The 18,534-nt window shown below is 44.3% G+C and overlaps 1 protein-coding gene across 2 annotated transcripts in view; it reads right to left on the bottom strand.

The window, feature by feature from the left end:
- Positions 1-14,248, bottom strand: part of ITPKB (inositol-trisphosphate 3-kinase B) — a 100,122-nt gene extending 85,874 nt beyond the window's left edge. Inside the window, exons 1-2 of one of the 2 annotated variants that reach the window (XM_079106619.1) lie at positions 13,146-14,248; positions 10,458-12,605 (exon numbers count right to left, since the gene is read on the bottom strand). In XM_079106619.1, coding sequence (XP_078962745.1) covers positions 10,458-12,398 — 1,941 coding nt within the window. In that variant the 5' untranslated portion in view covers positions 12,399-12,605; positions 13,146-14,248. The remainder of the gene's footprint in view (positions 1-10,457; positions 12,606-13,145) is intronic. The other variant, XM_079106620.1, reaches the window with a different exon arrangement.
- Between the last annotated feature and the right edge of the window lie 4,286 nt (positions 14,249-18,534).

Raw genomic sequence — 18,534 nt, 5'->3', positions numbered from 1 at the left:
TTATCAGTCCCATTTTACAGATGATGAACTTGAGGACAGAAAGGTAGGACACTTCTCTAGGGTCACACAGTCAGGAAGTGACAGAGTTGAAACTCAACTCCAGGACTGCCGTGGTTCCACGACCAGACTCTCTACCCAGCATTATGTCGCTCCCACTCCCTCTTCCCTCAATGCTCTTCCATAGACTCAGTAACACTGAGCAGATGCCCCTGCACTCCAGGCTTTCCAGACTACGTCCCTCCAATCAGCACAATGGGGATAAGGGCAATCTCAGGTCCATTTTAGCCTTACAAGGAACAGAGCAGCTGCCCACACACTACATCTACCATCAGCTGAGCATCCATTTGTGCATCGAGGCCTGGGTGGGGATGGACCATTCTTCCATGCCAACTTCACTGAATCCAAAATAATGTCTTTGCTTGACCACTTCTAATAGAGGTAGCAAATTCCCCAAGGCCTTTTCCCCAGAATTCTTCCTCAACGACTGTTGCCAAATGCAATTCCTCTGCTCCTTGTTCCACAACACACACCAAAGCTTTCTGCATTTCACATGCCCACACCGATTCATTATTTATTAACTCATATTTAATGAATATGCTTGTTCAATGGCGATACAACTTGTTCTTGAGTTTTGCAAATCTCAAGTATGCCTGCTGGCATCAGCTGTGCCTTCGAGGGCAGATACCCAAGGACAAGGACAGCATCAATTAAGACATTCTCTTCAGCACAGGTACCTGCAGACAGGAATGTTACATTGATGCCTACTGTTTGGGCAGCTGCTAGGGTGCAATGTGCGCTTCTCAACATGAGCAGCCCCCAGAAGGAAGACCAGACTCCATGAGAAAAGAGACAGAAGTTTCTAGATCTAGCCCAGGGTCAGGCCAGCATAGAATTGCTGAATGTAGTATTTGCTTTAAAATACTCAAGATTTTGCTGAATCCCTCTTTCACATTCCAGGACACAGATAAGCAAGGTACTAGAAAAATCAACACTCTATGAAGTATCCACAAACTCAGAGTGCAGAGTGCAGTCTCCCCTCAATTATTCGGGAGCTGACAGCCCTGTTCTCGGAAGATTGGAACTCTACTTTGTGGCTCCCTCCTCACCTGCTACAGCCTTCCCTCATGCCCTTCCCCACTGACAGTGAGCAAACCACAGCCAGAGGAGGCTGCATGCATGGTCTGCAATGGCTGGAATGGCCACTCAGGCAAGAGGAGACTATATCTCAGCTGAAGAGGAACCAGGGTATTATTTAGAATGTCTGCTCTTCCTGTTCCCCTATCCCCACTCCTACGTACCCTTCAAAACTGGCTCTGCTGCTGGCTGAAAGGTCATTTTGGATATAGTCCTTCGTAATTTCCCTGTCAGCACATAGAGGTAAGACTACCTCATACTAGTGTGGTGTTCACCCTGGTCCTTCCTCTTTTCAGGAAATTTTAAAAGCAATAACACAGTATTCATAATTGAAACTAATTTAGGGAGGCAAAATGCACTCTTCCAAAATGTCTTTATGAACACTAATTCATTCCAGACTCACAAAGACCACTTGAGGTAAGAAGACTATCAATATACCCATTTCACAGATGAGGATACCAAAGCCCAAAGAGGCCCAAAGAGGTCCAGTGCTAAGTCACTAGTCCTTCCAGCACAATGCACACCTAGGGTACATCCAGAAAGTTCTTAGAGGAAGGCCCTGAGTCTCCCAAGTTACTTGGAATTAGCAAGACTCTCTGTTCTAGTAAGTGCTTAATGGTGTGATGACTACAGTGATGAATGAGAAAGGTTAAGAAAATGGGGAGAAAAGAGGAAAAGGTTTCAGTGGCCTCATACAGGATGAAAAATCAATTCTAACACATGCAAAAATCCCCTACACTAGCACATTTTGAATCTGTAAGAATTTCTTAGTAGTCTCCACACCCTAACAGTGTCCTCCTTACCTCCCAGTCTTAACTGAAGCAACTAATTTTCCCTTGTTTTAGCTCAGCAATCGGAGTCTCAGGATTATTCATCCCTAACAAAATGTCCTAGCCATTTCTTAAGCTACCGGCAGGCAGGTGGATTTTCCACTTGACATTGTTAAGAGATTTAACTGTTTATCTCATTGTCATACACAGGCCTTTTCAGTTTCCTGCTAATAGATGCAGGTTAGATAAGGATTACAGAAGTGATACTCCCAAGTTCCTCTCCACACCAGCTGGCATCCTTTCCCCATATAGATATGAGGCTTGTTTTTTTAAAATCTAGTATTTAGATAGCTAACCTGTAGGTAGAAAATATTACACATCCATGCCTAAGCAGGGGATCGGACAGACACCAGCTCCTATCCAACTGCAGAAGAAGCACTCTGAGAAACTTCGGCTGAATTATACGTTTTACCACCCAGTCACCAATTGCCATAGAGAAGAGGAAAACAAATTGAGCTGAGCCTGGAAAGAATGTCAGTGAAATTGGAAAAACACTTGCTGGGAACTGCCTGGGGGTGCAGTGACCTCCCTTGTAATTGCCCAGGTCCCACCAGCTCACAGCATACCAAGAGAGATTGCAGATCAGAGCTGGGTGCATGGCCAGTCACCAGGGAACCAAATTCCTCCCTCCCACAGTAGGCGGAACACTCCCTGCAGTGTACAAAACTATTAAGTGCTGGTAATGTAAAATTTATTACAACTTCTTCTTGGAAAACAGTACAATCAGTTTATTCATTCTGATTAAATGGATGGGAGAGGGAGGGGACCAAAAGCATAGAAATTTTTTAAGAGAGGTAATGAAAGAAAAATTTGCCCATTCCCCAAAGCCAAGGGCACACACCTCATTCATGCCCTCCTGGGATGCACTGAGAACAACTTTATAAAGTAACCAAATGATCACCCTTTCCAGGGAGGTCTTGGCTAAGGTCTGGCCTTCACATGAACACATATCATCATCTCTGGGTTAATCTTAGCCACCAGGTCAATGGAAATAATCTCAATGCATCATTTCATTTTCCTTTTCCACCCAGAATCTTACCACAAAAGTAAAATGCTAGATTAACAGGATAACTGAGCTTCACAAGGAAGGATCCTCTGTAGTTGAAAATTAACCACCTCCACCCCAAACTGACTAAGCCATTTTTCTACTTTTCAGAGATGGGGAAATAAAAAATGTATCCTCCCCCGTCCTGAAAGAATCACACACAAGTATGACTTGCAGAGGTTCATTCTGTTTCCTTATCATCTATAGCGCCTACTTTTTTGTTACTAGTAACATTTTTTTTTTCATTTTCTTTTTCTTTTTTCTTTTTTTTTTCTTTTCTTTTTTTTTTTTTTTTTTTTTTTGCCATGCTGGGACTGAACCCAGAGGTTCGTGAATGTTAGGCAAGTCTCTACCACTGAGTAACACTCCTAGCCCTGGTTACTTATAAAATTTAATGGCTGGTTGAAAACAAGAGAAATAAAAATTGCAGGGCATTTTTTAAACGCAGATTTGGCTAGTGGCCCAAAAGAGGGCCACTTTTGTTGAATGGGTTGCCATGACATGATAACAAGTCAATAAAATGCCCAAGTAAAGCTCAATAAAATGAGAAAATCAGATTTCCAAGAGTAAATTCTTTTTTGAAAAAAAATTTTTAGTTGTAAATAGACCTTTATTTTATTTATACACGGTGCTGAGAATCAAACCCAGGGCCTCCACACATGCTAGGTAAGCGCTTTACCACTGATCTACAATCCCAGGCCTCTAACAGTGAATTCTTCATGGCATTGTCAAGAAACACCCCAGACAAGTTAGACACAAGCTGGAGTGTTGGCTTTCCAGTAAAATGATTATCCTAAATCAATTGTCCTTGCCCAAAGCCTGGAAGCCCCCTGTCTCTAAGTAAGAACCAGCAGAGTGGTCTGCTGTACACAAACACTCTACAAAAATGTAGCATGATTGAACTTGACCTTGAGGCCTGTATACAGTAGTGGGCACTTCTGCTGACCAAGCTCTTCACCCCCATATCTTCAAGTCCAAGTCGTAAAGTAATTCCCAACCCTGCAACTAAACAAAAGGCAACGATACTAGGAAACAGAAACTTTAAGGTAAGACCAGCCTTATTCTTATTCAGTCAGTGAAATTGCATTTCAGGAAAACAGCTATGATCCTGCAACAGTTTGTGAATACCAGTCTTTGAGAAATGAAATTTCCCTCTAGTCTTTCTGGCTGAGGCAGAATCATTTTCCAGGATTGTATTAGGATGAAAATGGAACTTAAAACAAAATCCTAATGTTACTACAGAGCATTTCTTCCAAGGGGCCCAATGAATTTTCCAGACATTGCCTCACTGGTATTCACCATGTCTCCCAACTCCATGTCCACTAACATTTATTGAGCCTCTACTATGAGCCAGATGCTATGCTAGGCACTTTCATAAACATTAGGTCACTGAACTCTCAACACCCCATGAGGTCATGCCCACTCACGCCACTTTTTTAGAGGGTTTACAGGCCAGGTGTAGGCTAGGTTTTCAATCTGGTTCTCCTAAACCCAAATCCAGTATCCTTACTGTAGCAGCAAAGTAACAGGAATTAGCAATGAACTTGCCTTGACTGGACTTTTTCTTTTCCTTTTCTTTGTTCATCTTTTAGATGGTTCAGCGTTCCTTTAGTGGGTAGGTAATGTGAGATACTGTCTCTCATTCATTCATTCATTCACTCATTCCTCTAACAAATGTTTCAAGAGCACATACTGTGTTTAAAGCCAAAGTGGATCTTCAAAGGTGAGTAAGGAGCTTGTCCACTAAAGAAGTTTCTTAAGTGAAAAGAATGGAAACACGGGTCCTGTAACTGTACTGAATGCTTTATGGCCTTGCTTTCTTTGTCTCTAAAATGTGAATATTGGAGAAAATGAGCTCTAAAGATTCTCCCAGACCCAGATCTAGATAATGTTTATTATGGAAGCTCTAGAAAAGATGTTGTTTTTTCTTTGCAAGCACAAAGGTCTACTTCCTATTGAGATCATATATATTTATGATGTCTTTCAGCCAAAGAGACTTGAACTGTCTTTAAGAGTTCACTCCTAGAAAAATGGATCAGGGCTGCTGTCTCCACTAGGAAGATGGGGTGAAGGAAGGGGGACTAGTGATCAGATAACAAGGGGTCTGGAGGGACCGTGGTGAGATTTGAGGTTGGTGGCAGTACAACAGCAAGTTAAGTTTATCTGTAGAATCAGGAGACCAGGTTGGCAGATTATTCCAGCCCTCCAAGGTGGCCCTCCCTAGTCTGGCCCCGTGGTTCTGATGGAAATTCTGGGTGTTTCTGTTCTGTATATTGAAACCATCTGCATCACCATCATTACTTGGTTCAGTAAGTTAACAGTATACCGTCACAGGACACTCATAAGAACTGATTGTGCAAAATCCCAAACAGGCAGCTGGCACTTAAAGGACTTTGCATATGACCAAAGAGGTCACAATTGGGTTTGGTGTGATTTTTTTAAAGCAGTGAACAATGATTCACAAAAAAAAAATGTCATTCCCAATGTCAATTTTACCTAGTCAGGAAAAAAAAAAATCACTACCAGGCACACTTCTCATGGAATTGACAGCACAATGTACATAACCTCCCATGGCAAGGTCTACTCTCCTGTCAAAATCTGCAGACCCAGCCACATGGATAGTGTGCCCACAGTATAATTTAGAAGAGTTCCTGAGTTGATTCTGAATCACCTGCTAACTATCTGAAGCCTACAGGGTTTTTTTCCTACCAAGATATAAAATCCTGTCTATTAAATACTTTGAAATTCTAACTTTAGGTAAATAAGTTGAATCCTGAGAAAATAAAATAAGCCTAAACCATGTTATTGATACTCCAAGGAATATAAATAAACTACATAGAACTAATATATCTAATCATACATATAATAGGAATGTGCCAACAAAATTAGAAAAATGACTCAGCAGCAATTCAACATTTATAAACTAAAGTTCTGAAGATGATTTATGCAACACCTGAAATCTATTTCTCTAAAAGCAGCAGCTTTACTATGTTTTCTTATAAAACCTAAAGTCTAGGTAAGTCTTGAGCTGTATTTTTACAAACCCTAAGCATTTGCATGAAAATGCTAAGAATCAACTTTCCTTTTTCTCCTTATTTACTTGAAAAGATTTTAAGCCGTCTAAATACATTCATCTTTGATAAATTGTGGTCTTCAAGGTGATGTTTTGACTCTGTTAGCAAAGCTTCAGTTTCCAAACTTAAACATTGGAGGGGGTCAAAGATCCCCCCCCCCTTTTTTTTGTAAACTGAATGCACATTTTAGGTTAATGTTTTTGCATCCTACCAGCAGTCTCTAAGATCTGTATGATTACTATTGAAAGCCTTAGATATTATGCTGATGATTTCTTTTGATGATGTTTTTTAAATATGAAATTACAAAGAACCATTCTCTGGTAAAGAAATTGAAGACAAGTAGATCAATAAATTGGTCTCAAGTAAAAGCACAAAATTAAAAGTGCGCTGTTTCTGCCTTGTCACAAGGGCCAAGGGCCAGATGAGTCTTGTCACACTTCTTATTGCCCTGAGGCATACTTCATGTACATTAGGTTTCAAATAGAATGTCTACAATTAAATAAAGAGCTAGAACGAGATGGACCCCAGGAGATCTTACTCCTGCAATATGCACATTATAAAAGGAGAAAATTTAGCCAAAGAGGAAGAGTCAATGAGTGTCCTGGGGTGCTACGGCCTCCTGTGTCTTGGTTTCTTCATCCCTAACCAGTAACACCTGGAAACTCACATAAATGATTTGGATCCTCCCAGATCTGGAAGCTGCTGAGGCTTTGCCAGAAGAATCCTTTCCAGAGAGAGAGCTACCCCACCTTCAGAAAACAGCATTGTGCTGCCTGAACTCATAACCCCACAAATCAGGGCCTTCAACATTCTCATCCAGAAAAGAATTTTCCACTTAAAAGTACTCATCACTAGATGCATCTTTTTAAGTGTCCCTTAAAGTTTAGTTTGGTTTAACCAAAAATAAAATTTGTATACACTTTTCAAAACCACATACAACCATTTTAAACTACTTGGATATTTTTACTCTGTGCAAGAGTTAATTTTTAAGTATTAAAAAAAAAAAAAAAAAAAAAAAGGAAAACTAACCAAGTCAAAAAAAAAAAAAAAAGTCCCAATGGCCCTTAAAAAGTGTTAAGTGCCTGGTGGGCTGGGGTTGTAGCTCAGTGGTGGAGCACTTGCCTAGCATGTGTGAGGCGCTGGGTTCGATCCTCAGCACCACAAATAAATAAATAAAATAAAGGTATTGTGTCCATCTAAAACAAAAAAAAAAAAAAAAAGTTTGACATTCCAAAAAGTCAGGAGGTTGGTAGTAGTATACTTCCTAATACGTATCTCTATTTTTTTTTGTTGTTGCTGTTTTTACACATCATTGATGGAAGAATTTTGGAACAAATCAGTAAAGCCTATTTTTCATATTAATATCCATATCTTAATATAGTACTTTTCACCTGGTGTCTCAATGGCCCAGATACTCTTACAGGGAGTGATAAAAGAAAATAAAGAACTGATGATTAGGTTTAATTGTTCAAAAGGAGAGAAACCATCCTTGCTCAGTGCAATCAGGTTCTGCTCAAAACAGTGTTACTGTGCCTAAATCTAAGCCACTGCAGACTAGGTGCGCAATATGACTTCCAAGCAAATTTCAAGTGTCTGATCCTTTAGAAGAAGGTATGCTGTCACACCCAGCCTGCATACCACCTTGCACAGGACCATTCTTCAACAGGAACAAAAATGTGCTACAGGAGGCACGCAGGAGAGGAGTAACTTTTTAGGTAGGTAGATGAAAAATTATCAGGGCCTAATGTAGGTGTAAGGGCCAGGGATTGGGAATGTGACTGAGACTCTGAAATGTCATCTCAAACTTGCATGTACAAGTGAGTGTGTACAGGAACGAGTGTGAATATGAGTGTGGGTATGGATGAATGCAAACACATTTAGGCACGTGTTAGAGCGAGGGTGAGCCTGCCTGAGCAAGCGTGAGAGTGTGTCCAGCTATCGTGTATACAGCAGTGTAGACAGACAGCCGAGTGTAGAAAAAAAAATTCATGTGGATTATAGTAGAGGAGCAGGATCAGGTGTTATCTACCCAACACTGAGGAGCCTGGCCAACAGGCCTAGTCAGTCAAGATGTCTGGACTTCGGTAGACAAAATATCAATCTCAGGTAATCAAGTAACTTTTTGACCCAATGAGCAGATGTTTTGGTGTCAAAGATAAGGTTACAATGTCACAATCTGAACAAAAAGAAAATTTTGCTTATCCTACAAAACTCAGCCAAAGCTCAAAAGTCCCTAGGATCCCATAACTTCCACTTTGTTATGCATCCTCTCCCCCAATACACACACACACACACACACACACACGTGCGCGCGCGCGCGGCGCACAGCGTTATATTCTCTCTCTCCCTCCCTCTCTTTGTTCCCATTAACCTCAAATGATTCAGAGAACAGAGATGGTAGGGAATTTTCCCCTGGTTCTACTCTGGATATCTGAAAACCTTTCTAAAAGTGGGAGGCAACATGGACAACAGGTCACCTCATTTCCCCCTGGACCTGTTAGCTAACTTGAAAGCACCACTTATCCCTCTGGTTTCTCAGTTGGCATCCCTCTGGCAAAGGGGGAAAAATTATGGCCTGTCATTATTTGTCTCCTCTTTAACTTATTTTCAGACAAGACCTCTTTTCACACATCAGGACACACAAAATGTTTTGATAACCAGCCAACAAGAGCTGCTAATCCACCACTAGAAAGGGCAAATGGAAACTTGGAAGATAAGTTAAAGCAACTTTGGGTGTGCCCGCCATGCTTCAGGATTTCAAAAGCAAAAGGGAGGAGTGGGTAGGGGACCATCTGTTATTCCCTAGGCCCCTGATTTCTGGGCAAGAGGGCAGAGAAATCTGGGTCACACCCTCAAAGGGAAGCATTCCACCTGCAGTTTAGCATCATCCCCTCCAGGTGGACCTTCCCCCCCAACCCCGGAAAGGCGGTGTGCCCACACCTGACAGCAGGTGCAAGAAGCCTCCGGGCCCTGTCCTGGCCACCAAATTCCAGGCTGATTGGGATCAGGTTTGCATACACATTTGCCTCTGGATCATCAGCAGAAAGCAGTTTCAGGAAGAAAAATTTCTGGTCTTCAAAAATTCAGACTGTGATTTCTAAAGAGGGAGTCAGAGAAAAACATGCTTTGTAGTTCAAAATCCCTCAGTAAAGGATGCTGAGTTGAAATATAAAACAGCCAGTCATGGTGATTAAAGTTACTGAGGTACAATGAATAGCATTTGGCATTCAAGATGAAATCAGAAGTACACCTATCATGCATCCTTTCCCCCAAGGTAGCATTACAACCCCTCTCACCCTGAGCTAGGAAATTCCCCATACTCTCTGGAAAAGCTAAGAGAAAGGCCAGACCTTTTCAGAAGTGCTAGCTTCAATGCATATGTCTTCTGAAAGATACTCTGATCCTCTGAAGAGTAAAAACAGCCTACAGCTGAGATTAACCATGTACTAGAAATAAACTCCTGTCTACTGCCATAGCCAGAACAAGATGTCAGTATGATGACTCCAAAGAAACGCACACAAAGACATACCTGAAATGAACCTGTCCCAGCCTATACACCTTTGGAGATACCACCCAGGTGCCTATCTCAGGCAACTCAATCTAATATAAAATTCTGTTACAAAAGTAACTGTCTGGGGCTGGGGCAGTGGTAGAGCACTTGCCTAGCATGTGTGATGCACTAGATTTGATCCTCAGCACCACATAACAACTAAAAGAATATTTAAACGACAACTAAAACAATATTAGAAAAAAAAAAACTGCTTGGCTCGAAGTATGGTTTTCATCTTAATTCATACATCAAACTGCACTTTAGTTACACTAACCACACTAATATTGCAATGTCCTGTCCTAACTAAGGCTCAGAGGTTGTTCATGCAATAAAAGGGCCACAATTACATCTACAGGTTTCAGAGCCCTGTCACAGAATCACATCACTCATTTCCTGGCCTAGTAGTGGGGGCTGAGTTACTTTGATGCATCCTTGACAGCCTGCATGAATCACAGAATTAAGTGTGTCTCTTGTTCAGACAACAGCTACACTCAGCAGCTCTATTCCCCACTTTTTGAGATTAATCAGGAAGTTTTGAATTACATGACTATTATGTTCCCAAGAGGAGTAGTGATCTATGGGAAGTACCTCAAAAACTTGTTTCTTAAGATGTCCATGGAAATAACAGGAGTGACTCACATTGGTGGTCCTTGCCTCTGTATTCCCCAACAAACACACTTGAAGAGAAATATTAGTTGTCACTGACACAGGGCCCTGGTAAGAGTCATTAGTCAGTAGAAAGTAAGAAAACTGGGTACACATAGGGTTTCAAAGGTCTGCTGAGAGCAGCATGAGTTCTAGAAAAATCTCAAGGCAAGACTTACCACTTTGGGCTTCTGCTGGTCCAGAGTATGCAGGAAAGCTGAGTTGGGGTCCAAAGTGCGCTCAGGGTCACTGGAGATGTCCTCTTCTGAGTCCTCATAGGAAGAAGAGAAGCCCGTGGAGGAGGCAGAGGAAGAGGACAGTTTCCTCAGAGGCAGGTTGCCCCTAGGGCTCCCCTGCGCCTCCTCCAGGCCCCTGTCTTCCTGGGCACCCACATCTGTAATGATGACTGCAGGTATAGCAGGTATGTTGCTGGCACTGCAGGTCTGTCCCAAAGAAGGCTTGTCCTTCTGATTCTGGGGTAGCCACTCCCTGTTGGGGTGAGCATCTCTGTCCTGCGACTGGCTTTCCCAAGTCCCCTCCAATTGTATCCCTGTCCCACACGTCCAGGCCAGACCAGCTTCTTCCATGGGGCCCAGCCAAGCTCTGGAGCTCGCAGGCTGTACATCGACCCTATCCCCAGGAAGGCATTGTGGTTCCTTCAGATCTTTTGCCATTTCCCAACAGGGCAAAGGCTCCAGCATTCTGCCAGAAGAAATTCCCGCCTCCACTTCTCCAGTCTCTGGCTGCGCTGAGCAGCTGACACCAAGAAAGCCCAACGTTGAAGACCCTTTCCCCACTCTGCCAGAGAGCTGTCGGGGTACATGGATCACTGAGACCTCGCTTCGGGTCTCGGCAGGACCTAGAGAGCCCAGGTCTTCAGGAGGCCTGGACCAGCTCAGGGACTCTGATGACTCTGAGCTTTGCGCATTCACAGTCGTAGCCTCTGGCCTTTCATCGACTTCAGGCGCCCGGGAGCCTGGCATGCCACAGGGCATATTTCCTTTCCCCACCTTCCCAAGGGGCTCTCCACGGCGGGACCCGCCCCACTCTGGGGCTGGGCTTGTCTCCCTGCCCAGAAACTGCCCCTGCCTCTCAACTAGGGCCTCACAGGGGTGAGGGCCCCCAAGCTCACAGGCCTGCTCAAAGAGGGCAGGATCGTGTGGACGGTGTGGTCCAGTGGATGTGGCTGTGGCAGTCACTGCTGTGGCCATCACTAAGCTTGTCCCCGCCAGCTCCACTGGGGGAGTTTGGCAGCTACGAGTTCCCGAAGGAGGAGCGACCCTCTTGTTAGTTTCCATAGCCAAGAATGAGTCACAAGGGATACTGGCAGGGGTTCCTTTCTCCATCCTCACAGAATCCTTTGCACTCTCCCCTGATCCCGTTGTGGCGGCCGGGCCAGGTGCCACTCCCTCCTTGTCCTTTGAGGGGCACAGACTGAGCCCTCTTCTCCTCACAGAATGGGTGTCTGAAGCCTCTGAACATTGCTCCCCCCATGATTTTGTCCTTCGTTCCTCACTCGGGGCGCACTGAGCCAGGACCCTTCCAGGGGGCTGGCTACTGCTGCGAAAGGGGCACGGGGAGGGCGAGCGAGCCCTGCCCAAACGTGGGCTTCGGGGCGCCTGAATGGCACAGCTCTGCGCCTGGATGTGCGCCTCGAAAATGCCCACTTTTTGGTTCACCTGCACATTCTGCAATTCGCGCTGCAGAATTCGCAGCTTCCTTTGGGCCTCCTCGGGTCCCGGCGGAGAAAGGGTACCGGCGGCCGCCACCTGCTGCCCGTCACCTCGCAGGCGGCCCGCCCAACTAGGGCTGCCCACACTGCTGCTGCTGCTGCTGCTGCTGCTGCCGCCGCCGCCGCTGCCACTGCTACTATTCAGCCTGCGCCGGCCGCTCCGCCAGCCCCCGGGGCTCCGGGGCTCCTCAGGCGACAGCGACTCGGCGGGGGGGAAGAGGAAAGAAGCCCCTCTCCCGGGGCTGAAAACACTGCCCGGGCTAAGCACGGCCCTCCCAGGGGGCAGGGGCGTCTCGCTGCCGTTGGGCCCCGGGCCGCCGCCGCTCTTCACCTCGTCGGCGCTATTCATGATCACCAGGCTATTGAGTGCATAGCAGTACACAGCCATAGTACTGGGTCCACCGCGCTGCCTGCCTCCGCGACTCGGGTTCCAGCTCCGCCGCCGGCGCCTCCTCCTCCGGCGGCTCCTGGCTCAGCCCCGGAGGCCCGGCGGCAGCAGCTCCTCTCGCCGATGGGGCTGCATGGCCTCGGCGGCGGGCGGGGGCAACAACTGCGGGCTCGGCCCCCGCCCAAAGCTCCATAAACAACCGCGCCTCTGTGGAGACACAAGGAGAAAAGTCAGGACCCCAGAGGGCGCGGAGGAGAGGGTGCGGAGAGCCCGCCGGCAGAGCCCAGAGGAAACCTTAGGACCCCAATCTGTCCAGGACAGGGTGCCACAGGATATCTCACCTACAGGGACTATGAGGCTCGGCGGGGACCCATGCCCGGCTCCCTCAGTGTCAACGCGGTTATGGGTAGGAGTGTCCCAAGTGTGCTCCACCCGCCCCCTACCCTCGGGTTTGGATCGGCTTGGAAGTCCTCTCAAATTCCAAATGCTAAGATTCGTCTTGGAACCACAAGGATGGGCGAGGGAGGATGTGCAACTACTTGGTCCCAAAGGGTGCTCTATGCGGAGCGCCGCTGGCCCGGCTAGCTCGGCCTGAGCAACCACTGGCTCTCAAGGGTAACGGCGCAGCCCTGCTCCACCCTCCCAGGACATTAGAGATCGAGTCAGGAGGAACCTGAGCTAGACCTGCCTCCCCTAAATCGCTGCCAGCGCCCGGATCAGTAGGGCGCCTGCGTACCCGCCGATTACCTTCCTGACCCTGCACTTGGGCTGTGTCTCTCGGCCTACTGAGGCCTGGGAGAGCTGCCGGGCTGCAGCCGAAGCATTTTCAGCACTGGCCTTGTCGCCTGCTCCTAAACAAGTGTTTTTTGCGTGTGGGCGCGCCTGCGCACGCCCGGGACGGAGACTCTGCAGTATCGTGTACCGGAACCAATACTCACCGCCCCTCTCGTTGCCGCCCCCCGCGGTGCTCTGTGTGTGTGTGTGTGTGTGTGTGTGTGTGTGTGTGTGTGTGTGTGTGTGCGCGCGCGCAGCTACTCAACCCTCCGCACACCCTGTTACCGGGGGCACGCTGTGACTGTGGGCTTCAGGACCCGCGCCCCTCCGAGGAACTCCTGGGTTAGCGTGGCTGCAGCCGGGTGACCGTCCAGGTGCGCAAACCCTGAGAATCTCCAAACCTCATTGAGGCCGGGAGTCGCGCGCCCGAGGGCCGGGCCTCTCCTCATCCCGGGCAGCCTCGCCCGCCGCCAGCGGAGCCTCCCGGCGGCCCCAGCCCGGTACTCCTGCAGCGAGCCAGGGGAGGCGGCGCGGAGAGAGCAGCCCGGAAGGCGGGCTGAAGAAACGCCGAAAATTCGCCTCTCCCTCCTCGGTCCCAGGTCCCACTCCAACGCCACCCTCCAGAAATCAAAACCTTGTCACCGTCTCCCTAACGCACCCTTTTTCGCAGTTTCAGAAGCCGGAATGGCAGACCCGCTCCAAAGCAGAGTGAGGGGAAAGAGGGCTCAGAGGCCAGGGCCATTAAGAGCTGCCAAGCTTACCTGCAATTTCTCAGATTCTTTGGTCCTGTGTGGACTACATGCTCAGAGACTCAGATCAAGAGAGATCGCTTTAAAGTAAAAATGCTCAAAAATTATTTCCTCGACAATCTATGGAAGACAAAAAGAGAGAGAGAGCGAGAAGAGTGCGAAAGAGTGAGGGGTCGAGGGAGGTCCGCCACCCAAGAGCCAGGGTATCCCGGCGGTGGAGACGCCAGGCCGGCCCTGCACGCCCTTCTCCGCAGTGGAGATACTACCCCTGTCAGAGTCTGCTCCGGGCTACTTCAGTGTTTGTTCAATGTAAGATTAAAAAAAAAAAAAAAAGTTGGTGGCGGGGGTGGGGGGAGGAGGGGAGGAGGCAGAAAGGCGGGGGCTAGGGGGAGGAAAGCAGGAAGGAAGTTGTGAGCCCGTCTGGGGTTGAACTCAGCGGAACAAGTTTTTCTTTTCTTTTCTTTTTTTTTTTTTTTTTTTTTTTTCTATTGCTTGGCAAGACCGAGGGAGGGAAACACTTAAAAAAAAAAAAAGTTTCCATTGTTAGCTAACCAAAAAAAAAAAAAAAAAAAGAGCCTTTTAACTTCTGCGAGTTAAAGATATACAATTCATTTTCCACCCCTCTAACAAGGCTTGCTGATGTCTAGCTTTATGAAACTACTTTTGAAAAATGATTTTAATAAAGTTTTGGGTGTGTATTCTAAACAAAGCAGCTCCTGAGGACCTCTTGACATTTAAAATTGGGCTAAAATCTTGTAGAAACGGTTTGTGTTCTTGTACACAAATATGCAAATGCAAAGAAGGTACTTTGTGGGCACCTCCTTGCAAAGTTGCAGATTTTGAGTGCACCACAGTAGTATTTTGGAAGATTGGTTGAGCTGTGAACTGTGAAGGCTTTGCAGCACAATTGTTAGCTGTGTAAACACGCCTTTATGTTGCATATTTATCTATAGATGCACACAGTAAATGGGATATTCACATATTTTTGCAGCTTAATTCTCAAAGTTATTTTAAGAAAAAGCATAGTCCTGGAATTAAGAAGGCCTAAACAATGTCTGAAAGCCCTTGTCCGATCTCTTATAGGACTGAATTATTTTCAAGAGATTTCTCCCCCACTGTCAGCAAAAGGAGGGGAAGGAACTGCCAGCCAACATTACCGGGCAGGGGATCCTACCCCATTAGACCCTGGCACTGCAAGTGTGTTTTGCATAATTCCCTAAATCTTAAACTACAGCATTTAGTAGAAACAGGGAAACACAGCTGCAAGGAGATTTAAAAATCCAAAGCCTGAATTGGTCCTTATATCCTGATTAACTAAAATTCAGATGGAAATTTTGACTTTGCTTGTAGCAAACAGATCTCCTACTTGTTTATGTAACAATGCTGTTTAAGTGAGAAAAGCAACCTGCCGCTCAATCAGGAAAAGATTCACGGCAATGCTGAAACCATGAAATCTTCCAGCCAAAAATTCTTGGGAAATCAGAGACTGTTGAATCCTTCCTGATTTTTAAAAATCCCCTCCCATCCTCAGTGGGGCTAAAGAAAGAGCCCTGAGTTAATTTGGGTGTTAAGATCTGGGAAGTGCCTACCCTATTGTTTGTTCCTAATTTTGCTCCCTAACCATAACCAAGAGGAGGTGTCAGATTTCAGGAGACCCACTTATTGGAGTTCAGTCTTAGGGTCTGTCATCCTAGGAGATGCTAACACCCATGTCAGGGGTCATGGTGGAAGCAACTGAAGGACCTAGCAACACATACAAGAAACACAGAAACTTTGCTTCCCAACCCCTGGAAAGTTAAATTTCCCAATTATTGTCACCTTGCAGTGAGACATCATCAAACTTTTCTACTTGAAAAACTCAGGCTTCCTGAATGTACACTCAGCATGAAGAATTTTTGGTCAGAACACAACCAGCAGCTGTCAGGTGTGACAGGATTTCTGCCTTGAATGGGAGTAGGGCTAGATGGTAATTCTACCAATCTAAGATTCTAAGTGTGCCTACAAGAGCAGCAAGGAATGGGGGAAAGATAGAGCAAAACCCATGTTTGGAAGCCAGCAGGGTGATCTTGCCTCCTGCAACAGAATCCAGTTGTCTTCCATGATTTAAAATGAACATAAACATTTTTATATACTGCTCATTATTTGCCAGACACTGTTCTAGGCACATTATCAATATTTGTACATTTTTATTCTCTTAACAACTATCAGGAAAATATTATTACAAACCTCATTTTACAGAGGAATAAATAAAAGCACAAAGAGGTGAGTCATTTGCCCCAAATCCTGGCAAAACCAGGACTTGAGCCTGTGCAGTCTGAGTCCAGAATCCTTACTTGTCACTACTTCTTCCTATATTAGTTATCTCCAACTGTAGGAAAGTTTTTGCTAACTTTTTAGGTTCTCTATGTGCCCATTTTTTGGATTGGCATTTTATATATCAAAGCTATGAAATTGACAATGCGTACTTAAATTGATAAAGAGCATCTATGAAAAACCTACAGCTAACATCATACTTAAAAATGAAGGACTAAACACTTGATCTCTAAGATCAGGAACAAGGTTAGAAATCCGCTCTTGCCTCTTTTATTCAACATTGTACTTGAAGTCCTGGCCAGTGTGATCAGACAGGAGAAAGAAATACAAGAAATCCAAATTGGAAAGGAAGAAGTAAAACTGTCTTCCTTTGATGATATGATTGCCTATATAGAAAATCCCATGAAATCTTAAAAAGAGCTACTAGAATGAGTAAGTTTAGCAAATTAATTGTTTTTCTAGGGCTGCCTTAAGAAAATAACACACACTGGTTGACTTAAACAACAAGATTTATTTTCTCACGGTTCCAGAGACAGAAAGTACAGGATTAAGGTGTTGCTAAGGTGCATATATTTTGCAGTCTCTCTCCTTGGCTTTTAAATGACCATTTCCTCTCTGTATCTTCTTATGTCCTTGCCTCTGCACATATTTATGTCATAATCTATTCTTTTAGGATCTGGTCATATTGGATTAGAGTCTACCCTGATGATCTCATTTAAACTTTTTTTTTTTTTTTTTTTTTTTTTTTTTGAGGTACTGGGGATCAAACTCAGGGCCTTGTGCTTTTGAGGCAAGCACTCTACCAGCTGAGCTATCTCCCCAGCCCTCATTTAATCTTAATTGCTATTTTAAAGAAGATATTTCCAAATACAGTCACATTCTCAGGTGCTGAGCGTTAGGACAACAACAGCCCATAGCAACAAGTTTGCAGAACATAAGAGCAATATATCAAAATTAATTCTCTGACCAACCATGAAGAGTTAAAAATCAATATTTAAAAATAAAAATACCTTTACAATAACATGAAAACTTTGAAATCTACATACAGATTTAGCATAATCACAGTATCTCAATAGGTTTTTTTTATTTGATTTTGATTTTATTTTATAACCTTCATAGGGAAATGCAAAGGATCTAGAGAAACTAAAACAACTTTGAAAAAGAAAAAAAATGGAAGGACTAACACTACCTAATGTTAAGACTTATTATAAAGCTATAATAATCAAGACAATGTCATATTGGCATAAAGTAGATCAATGGGACAGAATATAGAGAGTCCAGAAATAGACATACATGTGGAAAATTGATTTTTTTACATAGGTGCAGAAAATGGAGAAAGAAGTCTTTTAACGAATGGTACTGTAAAGCAATTAATGTTCATATGCAAAAACAGAAAGAAAAAAAAAACAAAGAAAATATAAAAGAACTTTTCTTTTGCATATTTTGTATCACATATAAAAACTAACTCAAAATGGCTCATCAATCTAAATGTAAAACCATAAAACTTTCATAAGAAAACAAGAAAAAAATCTCTGGAAACTTGGGTTAGACAAATATTCCTTAGAACATCAAAATGAATTGTACTACATAAAACATTTTTAAATTTGCTCCTTAAAAGATACTAAATATCATGCTAAGTGAAATAAGCCAATCCCAAAACACCAAAAGCCAAATGTTTTCTCTGATATGTGGATGCTAATTCACAATGGAGTGGGGAGGTGGCTAGGGAAGGATAGAGTTGCTTTAGATTAGGTAGAGGTGAGTGAAGGGGGGGAGGATGGGGATAGGGAGGATAGGAGAATGAATTAGACATTATTACCTTATGAACATATATAAGACTGGTGGGATTCTTCATCATGTATAGCCAGAAAAATAAGAAATTATACTCCATTATATATGATGTGTCAAAGTGCATTTTAATTAAAACAAGTAAAAAGTTTTTAAAAATTTAACATCAAATCTTGCCTTACAAATTAAAAAAAGATACTGAAAAGAATGAAAATGGGCTGTGGCTATATAAGTCAGTGGTAGGGTATTTGTTCAGCAAGCATGAGGTTCTGTTCAACTCCCTGCACTGAAGAGAGAGAGAGAGAGAGAGAGAGAGAGAGAGAGAGAGGAGAAAAATAATGAAAAGACAGGCCACAGACTGGGATAAAATTATTAGTCAAAAACTGTCCATCAGGTGAATGGATAAACAATTTGTGGTAGTATCTATACTATGGCACTATTTACTCATAAATAAAAAGAGAAAACTACTACGATATATCTACAACATGACTGAAATGCAAAATAATTAAGCT

Source organism: Sciurus vulgaris (assembly GCF_902686455.1).
Source record: "Sciurus vulgaris genome assembly, chromosome: 12".
NCBI classification, from domain to species: Eukaryota; Metazoa; Chordata; class Mammalia; order Rodentia; family Sciuridae; genus Sciurus; species Sciurus vulgaris.
The sequence above is the reverse complement of the archived record's forward strand: the minus strand, read 5'-3'. Positions and strand labels throughout refer to the sequence as shown.